The sequence below is a fragment of the Juglans regia genome, chromosome 11 (assembly GCF_001411555.2).
Source record: "Juglans regia cultivar Chandler chromosome 11, Walnut 2.0, whole genome shotgun sequence".
Lineage (NCBI taxonomy): Eukaryota > Viridiplantae > Streptophyta > Magnoliopsida > Fagales > Juglandaceae > Juglans > Juglans regia.
In genome coordinates this window covers 27,371,699-27,383,067 of record NC_049911.1, presented here as the reverse complement: position 1 = coordinate 27,383,067, position 11,369 = coordinate 27,371,699, and the positions used below count along the sequence as shown (strand labels likewise).

At 32.2% G+C, this 11,369-nt stretch overlaps 1 protein-coding gene across 1 annotated transcript; it reads left to right on the top strand.

Moving 5' to 3' along the window:
- The first annotated feature begins 4,960 nt into the window (after positions 1-4,960).
- Positions 4,961-11,235, top strand: LOC109011504 (protein S-acyltransferase 21-like). Its single transcript, XM_035695424.1, has 10 exons — positions 4,961-5,102; positions 5,625-5,738; positions 5,825-5,945; positions 6,474-6,676; positions 8,134-8,202; positions 8,413-8,484; positions 8,617-8,745; positions 9,573-9,653; positions 9,736-9,942; positions 10,167-11,235. The coding sequence occupies exons 1-10, from the start codon at positions 5,058-5,060 to the stop codon at positions 10,977-10,979; spliced, it is 1,854 nt and encodes a 617-aa protein (XP_035551317.1). The 5' UTR covers positions 4,961-5,057; the 3' UTR covers positions 10,980-11,235.
- The last annotated feature ends 134 nt before the right edge of the window (positions 11,236-11,369 follow it).

The window sequence follows — 11,369 nt, the reverse complement described above, 5'->3', positions numbered from 1 at the left end:
TTTGAGGCGGAAACTTTTATTAATGCGTGATGATATATACTTTATTTTATTATAGTACGAAGAAGTTTTGTGTATTTTTTTTAAGTGGTTCTGAAATAATTTTTTTTATATAAATTTTATATTTATTTATTTTAAATAAAATATGCGAGTCATATTTTAAAATTATAAATATTATTTTATTTATTTTATTGGGTTATTTTATTATCATTAGAGTGCATCAGATTTGATTTATAAAATTTAAATTTTTTAGATAAAATTATGTTATATGAATATTTTATTAAATACATATATTTGTATACGAGGCGAGAATTTTTTTCCGTACGGATAACAATGGACCCTCTGCAACGTAATATTAGGATTCGTTAGTTACAATGGTTAAGCTTTTATTATCATCACTGTTATATGTTTTGGTATTGTGTTACGTCAGAGTTTTTTTTATCTCAAATTAAAGAAAGACATCAAATAAATTGATGTGTGCGGTAAAGGATAATAAGTAAAATTTTTTATATTACAAATAAAAATAATGGCTATGTTTGGTTGTTAAAGTGATTCATTAATGAGACTCAATATTTTTTCAAATTTCTATAAAAAAGATAAACCTATCTCAACTTATTTTATATATTCAAACTCATCTCAAATCATTTGAAATTACTAATATTTACAAATTAACTCAAATCATTTAAAATCACCTCAACATCTAAACGCATCTTAACAATATCAAGAGACTCCGACAATAATACGGCTTGGTTTGGTTACATAAATCAAATTATCTTATCTCATCTTATATAATCATTAAGTTTTATTATTCATAAGTCTAATACACCACGCACCACAAATTTTTAATTTTTTCTATTTTATTTTTCTTAAAACAATTAAATTATTCTACTCATTATCTATATACCACACATTTAATAAAAAAAATAAAAAAAAATAATAAAAGTGATGGTGTGTGGTGTGTGAGGTTGATTTTTCATAATCGTTATAACTTTTTTAAATTTACATATAAAATATAATAAATAATTTAATTTTTTTAAATTTAAAAATAAAAATTATATTATAATAATATTTTATTTAACTTTTAATTTTTATTTCATATTATCCTATCACCAAACCAATGTTCTAAAACTTTTCTTGTGTTAATATGTTTTTTTTTTAATTTTTTTACACTAGGTGTACTACTGTTAATTGGGGTTGTCTAATAGCTAATAATGACCGAGTACCTTCTTGGTGAATATTTTAAGATTTATTTAAAGTGAAAAATTAATATTTTAATATTTGATAAATCAATTATAATTTTATATCTTTAGTCAGCCATATAGGAAAAATCTATCTTATTTTAGATTTGATCAATTTAATATGAAGTATTTTTTATATTAATTATATAAATTTTAGGTAATTTTTTCATTTAGACAAGCCAATGTGGTGCTCTTACAAGAACATTGAGCAAAGCTGCTGATCTCAATCATTATTTTCTTCGCCCTACTATCTTTATCTGCAATAACGAATTTCACCGGGATTGGGCCCTTATATTGAATTGGAACCTTAAACCAATGGGCCTTGGTTTTGCTTCTTTACGTTTGCTCACCAAACATCCTCTTTCAAGCATCAGTATTCTTGATTTTTAGGTCTTTCCGTGAATATAATTATTATCGGATATTCTTATACAATTTTATAATTATTTATAAATTATTAATTATTATTCATAAATTATCTGAAATTCTCTTAATATCTAAACCTAGCCTTACTCTCTTGAAATCGGAACTATTTGTAACAACACAAATATCAACTATTATGAATTGAAGTATCATTCATGTGATTATTTTCCCTTTTATAAAGCATATTTTTCATTAAAATCACTAAAGGTTACATAATCTGTCTTTCAAAACAAGACTAGAAATAATTTCAGGACCCTCTTCCATCCAGCAATGATCATCTTGCTGCTGTAAGGCAAACTTTGCTAGTTGATTTGCAACTGAATTTCCCGATCGCTTTATGGTACATGATTTGATTCTCTAAATAAAAAATCTAGATTTGAAACCCCCTACTTCTCTTATGTATATATAAAAAAATCTTAATAATATCATACGATTCTTAATTATTTTAGTTTGTTATTAAACTCAACGACTCAAAATAATAAGCTAATTAAATCGGCCTTAATATGTGGATCAATTCAACTTGATTATCGGGTCGGGTAAACGGTTTTTTTTTTTTTTCTTTCTTTGGGCACATCTATAAGCATGTTATACATCTATTTCAAACAACATTGTTGCAAATTGTCAAGATTCACTGTACTAGCTACTTCCAAACCTTTCATAAAATAATTTTTATTGTACTCACCCACTTTTTTTAGTCTTTCAAAGACTCCAAATGCAATTGAGTGACCACATATCTATATATGCTTACATATATTTAATATCATGCTTCTAATCAACGTAACATTCACTTGAATCCACTACTTTTTAGTCTATCTTTAGTAGTAGGGATAAATATAATATAATAATATAATATTAAAAAAAAAATCAAAACCTTATATGGGAATCAATGGAATATTTTAATTCAAGTCGCTTTCCAAGGAAGGAAACCTCGAATTAAACAAACAAATAAGATTCCAAATCATTAGCTACACAATGCATCTATCCTTCATATTTAGGGCCCACTAGATTATTAAAAAGAAAAAAAAAATACTCGAAAAAGAGATTTATCAACATAAGGACACAAAGCATATGGACAAAAATCAAATTCCATCATAGAAAAAACAGTCATGATTTAATAAGATATTATGGTAGTTCTTTCAATAGTCGATGCACCTCACTTAACTCTTCAAGCACCTATTTTAAGAACCTTGAAGTGCATTAATAAATCAATAAAATGTAACAAAATTAATAAAACGTACGTACATCCATGTCTTGATCTGTCTCGATTATGACACGACACTACAAATCCGAGGCAACTCAATTGAAAGTCAATGTGCATGCACATTAACTATATAATGATTGAAAGCATCATCTTCAATTTGGCCCCATTCTAACTATAATAATTTATCCTTCATTTTTAGCGTTCATATATTTAATTTATTTATAATTATTTTTATTTACTAATTAAGAAAATAATTGTTAGTATATTAATATATATTTTTTATTTTTTAAAAATATTTAAAGATGTCAAAAAAATATAAAAATAAAAAATAAAATACATAAATTTTATTTAGACGCACGCTCAGTAATCACTACTAGACAATAACTTAGCATTACTCTTTTAACTAACCATGTTACAAATGAGTTAATTTAACTGCTTACCTCTTTCTCTTTAAATAGACTTTTTTTGTATTCATCTAAAGAGAAAAATAAATTATTACTTCAGTCAAATGCTTTGCTTTATAGCCGGATTGTTATGTAATTCTTATTTATAATTCTTGAATTTTTAGCGATTGTATTAGAATTTGTAAAAACAAGTATGTAAAATTGAATTGATTAGATCAAATTCGTGTGATAAGTATTTTTTAGATCTTTATTTAAGTTATTTAGATTTTTATAGAGTAATACTAAAAGTGATATAAAAGAAAATACAATAGTAAATAGTAAATACAGTCTTAGAGTGATATAAAAAAATAGTAGAGTATGCAAGTCCTGCATTTTCTTCAAAAAAAATGTACGGAATTTGTACATCTTACAACTATATAAATTATTTTCTATTTATATATATATATTATGAAAACATTGATAAATAATAATAATATGAACACACGTTATCTTTCAACCAGCAATATGTGAATATCATTTTTTTTAATAAATATCTGCCAATCTTGTATAGTTGCAAAAGGATTATGTGTAGATGATTACTTATTTAAGTTAATGCTGATTTTTCTTTGAAAGAATGATACTCTTTCAAAACCAAACATTTGCTCTTCAGTTTTTAACCTACTGCAATTATCCATATCATTATTAAAAAAAGAGTGATATTAGTGTGTCGCTCAGCTTTGACTCACGATTGCTGAACGTGTTTATTAGTATAAATTTTATATTTTATTTTATTTTTTATATTTTTTAAACATCTTTAAATATATTTAAAAAAATAAAAAATATATTAATACATTAAAAATAAATTTCTTAATTATCAAATAAAAAAAATTAATATATGAAAGAGACAAAGCTGGACAGAAAAAAGAAAAAAGAAGAAATAAATGGATCAAATTGGTCACACATTTTGTGGAGACCATATCTTGGAATATTTGACCATTTAACTGAAAGATGATCTGATTGCCTCTAAAATGTCTATATCAACGGAGTTACCAATACCAACCTGGCCGATCAATCTCATCCAACAAAAAGATAAATTTAGTAATTTACAATCTGATGGTTCCCGAGAAAGTTGAATATTTGCAATCTTTGATTTGTCGTGATCATGTTAAAAATTCAAAAATCGAAATGGGACGGCCTTTTTTATTTTTCTTTTTATTTTTGAACAAATACTAGGATCTGGTCCCTGGATGACAATATCCTTGTAATTTGTCAATATTTATTTGCTGTTTTTTAATAGTTTTATGTTTATCATGGAACAGAACCAAGAACATGAAAAATCATAAATTCATACATGAAATTAAATAAACTTGGTAGTACGCCAGCCGGCATACAGTGTTTGTCAAAGAGGAGAAGAGAGTGTAGGATAAAAATGCTGTGGTGAAAACACGCTATAAAACAAAACTTTATAGTCTGATTCTGTTCTTGCTTAGTCCAGCTTTATTCTTCTTCTTCTTCTTCCTATTCCAAGGGCTTTTTGATCTATGAATCGGACCTTACAAGTCCTAGAACCACCGAAACCACCTCGATGGGTTGACTAAAAACCCGTTTTTACCGTCTGGGTAGCGATTGAAACTTAAAAGAAACGGTTCGAAATCTTGGATTTGCTGTGAGAAAAGAAGTCCAACAATGGACCGATCCTGAACAGTAGACTGTGTGTTGGATTTACATTCCAGGGCTGGATGGGGTTGAGGTGGTTTGTTTCTCTTTAATGTGGGTTTTTTCTTGACAAGTTTGGAGTGAGTTTTTGGTTTTTTGGTCATGGCTCGGCGTCATGGATGGCAACTACCAGCTCACACATTTCAGGTGGGGGGGTATCTTTCTTTTTGTTTTGTTTATGAAAGAATGGGGAGGTTTTTGTCGTGTATAAAGCCAATGCCTTTTGTTGGGGGACTTTCTTTCGTCAGAATTTTTTGGGGTGACTTCTAATTATGGATTATTTGGTCGCTAATATTTGTTTAGTTTAGTTTTGTTTTCATTTAATTCTGTAACCATTTCCCCCTTTTTCTTTTATAATTTTTATGCTTGTCTCTTGAGTTATGTTGAAGTTAAAGAGTTCCGGGTTCTGTAAATTTGATAATTCTAGGAAGTTAAATCTTCTGTTCTCGTGTGTTATGTCACTTTGCACTTTCAAAAAGGTAAGGTCAAATTTAACGGAAAATTTGGGTCGGTTATGTTTTCATAATGTGTGGAACTACATCTGCAGAAGTAGCCTGATTTAACTGTTCACGGTGAGGATGTGGATGGTGGCTTGTTGGATCCCTGTTTTTGGGAAGTCGTGAGAGTTGGTCTACGGCCTGCACCTTCTCATTTTCTTCTTCTGTACAGGTTGTGGCTATAACAGTTTTTTTCTTGCTATTTGTCGCATATTATGCCTTTTTTGCCCCGTTTCTCGGAAAGGAAATATACGAATATGTGGCTGTTGGTGTTTATTCTGTCTTGGTAAGCACACAATCCTAATATGTTTATCCTTTTACCTTCATAATTCCATGATGGGTATAATTTCTTACTTCTTGATTATATTTCAGGCGCTGTCTGTGTTCATTCTCTATGTTCGATGCACAGCTATTGACCCTACTGATCCTGGAATTCTGCTTGAAGCTGACAAGACGTCTGCCTGTAAATCACCTAATGACTCAAATCTACATGGTTAGTGTTCTTCAGTGCAATTTAGTTTTAGTTTCAATGTACTTGAAAATACTTGTTAAATGGTGGACATGATTTAATGTGTTACAGTTATTAGAAGTATATCATTAGATGAGGTCCACCATTTAACTAGAATTTTCAAGTATAATGGATTTATAATTAGAAAATTATAACACACTTGCATTTACATATTGGAAATTAGAAGAAAGGAATATCGATTGATGTTTTTGAACATTGTCTCGAGGGAATAGTCTGATCCTACATGAAGTCAATCCTTCCATTTTCTTCTAGTAGAAAACTGCTGAGATGAGGAGTCGAATATGTTGAATTATTTACCAGGGGACCATCTTGATACGTCAATTGTTTGATATTTTGCTACTTTAATGGCAGAAGTGGATTTGTTCCTTAATGAGAATGATCCCAATTTTCTTTTTAGGTATACAATGAGATAAATTTAGGATGTGAACCTCCTAATGCCTTTGCTCTTTGCAATTTCTCATCAAGCTGCATGGCATGTGACTATTGTCTCAGGGAATGCTACATCTCTTGAAGAACCCAGCAAGATAGAATTGAAGTATGGAGGAAAATATGATAGGCAAGGTCCGAGTTGTTGTTCGAAATTTGGACACTTCTTTTGTGGTTTTCTTGTAAAAGAAGATTGCCGCAGCGATGATCCTCTACAACAACAATCTGGAGACGATGATGCTTTATTCTGCACATTGTGTAATGTGGAGGTAAAGGATTCTTACTGGAGAGGCTTATTTTATATTTATTTTTTTTTGTTTTTTTTAGGGGGGGGGGGGCAGAAAACAACTTCGTTTTAATTATGTGATGCATGGTTTGTTTAAACATAGCCATCTCCTTTGTCCCAAACATGCACCCAGAAAAGCACACACAAAGGAAAGAAAAACTTGAAAAAATAAAATAAAAGAAAGCAAAGAAAAAGTTTTATACAGAACAGCATTCTAAGACTTGGGTAAGCTCCCCATACCTAGTTCAATCAGTTGCTTATGTTTGAAGTTTTCTTAAGTTGATTTAACACTTTTAAAATTATCCATCTAAGGAGGTGATCTTAAGATGGTTTCTGTGTTTTTAGCCATTTGGGGTATGCATTAAGACGCAAATGTACTTTTTTTTAAAATAATAATTAATAAGAAAATTTTATTCCAAGTAAATAGGCATAGCCCAAGTACACAGGATGTATACAAATGAGTACACCTAAATACAAACTAAAACAGAACACAACTAAAACAACACATTACAAATATTTCCATTACGAACTAGATTCTTCACCCAAAAATTTGAAGTACTAAAGAAAAACTCCCTAAGTTCCCCCATGGAATGTTCACTGTCTTCAAAGCACCTCCCGTTCCTCTCCAACCAAAGGCACCAAATCAAGCACAAGGGGATCATCCTCCACACTACTGCACTGCTTCTACTCCTCCCAAGACCCTGCCAGCAAGGTGACACATCAATGTACTTGATGTGCTGAAGAAACAAATCAAGGTGTGCACTGCAAGTGTCGTCTGCATATGAACACATTAAGGCCCCGTTTGGATTTAGAGTTGATCCAACTCATCTCATCTAATCACTACAAATTTTTCAAATTTTCACACAAAATATAATAAACAATTCAACTTTTTCAAATCCCAAAACAATAATAATATTAAAAATTACTATTCTAACAATATTTTATTCAACTTTAGACTTTCATCTCAACTCATCTCATCTCAACTCACTATCCAAACCTCACATAAATGAAAAGTGGCAAAAGTTGCAAGCATTGATAAGAAAGGTTATACCTTTAGTAATTTGTGGAATGAAATTTTCTTCTCCTGTGCATCTAATTACCCTTTCCCCCTTGTGGGACCTGGTTGATATCTGCCTCTTGAGGATTGTTTGGGGCCTCACCTCATACTCTGCTTTGCAGGGTATACATGTCTTACCCCGTTTCATTTCGTGCGTGAAAAAATTTCAATTAGATACTCTGGTCTTTCAAAAACAGATTTCAACCTTTGTTTTTGTTTTTAATGTTTGTGGGTGAATTATACTGTTGTACAAGGAGATAATGTGTATTGCATTAGTTGCATGGTGCTTTTCACTAGAACCTTTAGTTAAAATAATTTTAATTTACAAACAAAATCACGAAGGAGATAATTGTTATGAGGTTCACATTATGTCTTTTTTATAGGTACGCAAGTTCAGCAAACATTGTAGAAGTTGTGACAAATGTGTTGATGGATTTGACCATCATTGTCGGGTAAGCTTTAAAATTTTCTAATCTTTGTTCTTGTGTCTCTGGCTTTATTGACTATAAGACCTCGAAATATGTATAAATATCTAGGAGGGGTCTGAGAAGGACTTTACTGCTTGGATGATTACAATTATGTTACAAAATTGCCTTCTTATCCTGCCTATATCCTCTACTGTTGCATTGACACGACTAAAATTATCTTCAACCATGGTGCAGTGGTTGAATAACTGTGTGGGGAGAAAAAATTATATGACATTTGTGTGCCTCATGGCAGTGAGTCTCGTTTGGGTAAGTTTTAAGATAAAAATCTTGTTTGGAAATCTCATTTCCCGTACATTTATCCCTTGATTTATTTTGTTCAAATCATCTTACCTGAACTAAATTTATTCTCTTTGGATCTTTTGTTTTTGTGCATAAAAGCTTATTGTTGAATGTGGGGTTGGCATTGTTGTTCTTGTCCGATGCTTTGTTGATAAAAAGGGCACAGAGAATCACATTGCTGATAAACTTGGAGTTGGATTCTCTAGGGCCCCCTTTGCTACAATGGTGGTATGTTTATTAACTTGTGTGTCTTCAATATTGATTTACATTTATAGGAAAATACTTATGAGTTTATCCTTGGTGTGGGTTTTGTAGATCCTATTGATGTAGTACAATGTACATGCAGTTCAATTTATATTTTGGCCTTTTGAGAACTGCCATGGCCTGGAACTTATCGTCCATGCCAAGAAGTACCTCATTGGACATGTCTGCTCGATTCTTCTTATCTTGAATTATTAAAATTAGATATTGGATTCTTCTTGGTACAAAAAATGGCAAAGAATCAGAAAATACTTACTGTAGAGATCATCTATTTATATTACATATTAAGTTCTTGTCTAGGGAATCTATCAGCCAGATAAAGTGAGCCTTATTTTGGGTTTTTCTCATATCCTACTGGGTTCTACCCACATGGAAGGTCCAACTTGTAGATTCTATAATGGAACTGTACATAGTTTAGCTGTTTGTACTTGGCAACAAAAACAAAAACAAAAAAATAAGCTCGCTGGTTTGTTTCTCCTTATATGAGTTCATGTGGCTTGATCCGTGTGTAATGTGTGCAGTGCTTCTGCCTTATAAAGCAACCTGAAGTAATCTTGCACTGATAACTTTTTCCTTTTGTTGTCTTATTTTTTGGGATATTGATTAGTGACAACTTTTTGCATCTGTTAGAGTTAGTTTTGCTTAAAGTTTTTTCAAAATGTTCTCAGTTCGATTTCAGTATATTGCTGCTATAGTTCGCTAGTTTTTATGAATAATTAAAGTAGTTTTTACACACTGGGGGTGATGAAGGAATTGTAAAGTCTGAAACAACATGAACTTTATATTGATTTCAGGCCTTGTGCATAGCTGTTTCTTTTCTGGCCACTGTGCCTTTGGGAGAACTTTTATTTTTCCACATCATTCTGATTCGAAAGGTGTGTTCCTTGAATGACCTACCATCCCTCTCTACCCATCTAAACATGCTTGTGGTGAGAACCATTGTTGTTTTTGCTGCAGGGTATTACAACATACGAGTATGTTGTTGCCATGAGAACACAAAGCGAACCGCTTGGTCCTTCTCTAGAAGGTGGTGATCAACAAAGTCAGGCATCATCACCAACTAGTTCTACTGTTACTGCCTTAAGTGGAAAAAGCTCTCTTGGAATTGGCTTGCAATATAAAGGTGCCTGGTGTACCCCTCAAAGAATCTTCATGGACCACCAAGTATGACCACTTCTATTTCTCAAGTTGAGAAGAGAAGGATCTAAATTTACTCTCTGATTATATTTCGAAAAATTATTTCAAGCTAAAGGCATGAATATGTTATCCAAAAATTTGTTGAGAAGCAAATCAATTAGGTTTTGGGCATGTTTTGACATGACTGTTTGAGTTGTCCTCTTTCAGTAAAGTGAATTTTGTGCCAGAATTAAAATGTATCTAATGAACAGGATGAAATTATACCTCATTTGGAGCCAGGACGCCTACCATCCACAGTGGATCCAGATGTAGTTCAGCTGTCTGACATGGGGAAAAAGTTGCCCCAGCGTCCAATCCGAATCAATGCGTGGAAACTTGCTAAATTGGATTCTAATGAGGCAATTAAAGCAGCTGCAAAAGCTAGAGCATCATCATCTGTGCTTCGCCCAGTTAGTTCTCGATTTCATCCATATGATGCTGATCATTTGTCCAGTAGTACTGTGAGTGGAAGAACCAGTCCAATTAGCACTGATCAAGGGTTTCATAGTAGAAATGCTAGAGCTGGGGCATTGAGGTTATCTCCTCCTAAGAGCTCATATCCACCTAGTCGTGCCAGCAAGGAAGATATTGAAACATGCAATCAAAGTATTAGCAACCTTAGCAGTCCTCAACTCTCCAACATCACGTCTTCGCTGTTGGAGCAGCAAACTGTACACGGAGATCACTTCAATCCTATTTATCAATCATCAGCAGATCAATCTCCTTGCTCGACAAAACAAAGTGAGCATAACGAAAATGCAGTTCGTGAGAATGTAGCACAAATCCCTTTGAGAAATAACAACTTGGGTCTTTTAGAAAACTCAAGATCATCAGTCTTCTGGGATCAAGAAGCGGGCCGTTTTGTTTCCTCATCTTCCAGAGGTATTGGAACAGAGCTGTCGTACACAGGTCAATCCATTTTCTTTGGCGGTCGTGTTGTGAATGAACAGCCGATCAGAGGGACAAGAAATTTGAGCTCAGTGGCTGCTGGCCTGGATAGAGGTTCTACATCGAGTTATTATTAGCAGAGATCACAGAGGGGCGGCCAGCTTCCTGTATTTGTTCCGAGTGATTCCCGTCAAAATCAGTTCTCTTCCAAATTGCCATGAGGAAGCCACGAATTTCTTTTACCCCGATATATAGATGTAGAAACTGTTTTATTTATTTTTTTGGTAGTTTTTATTTTTCAAACTTGATTTTGATTTTACCATTTTGTGCAGCTCTTGGATTCCTATGCCTTGTTCACTGATTCATTCTGAGGTTTAACTTGTGAGGGTTTTAATTCCCATGCTCACGATGTTTCCACTCTATTGATACTAGCCAGATGGTAGCTCTTTTTCTCTTATGGTGGCTTATATTCCATAGTTTCACACTATGTCCATTCATAATAATAAGGCATTTTAATCCAGTTTATA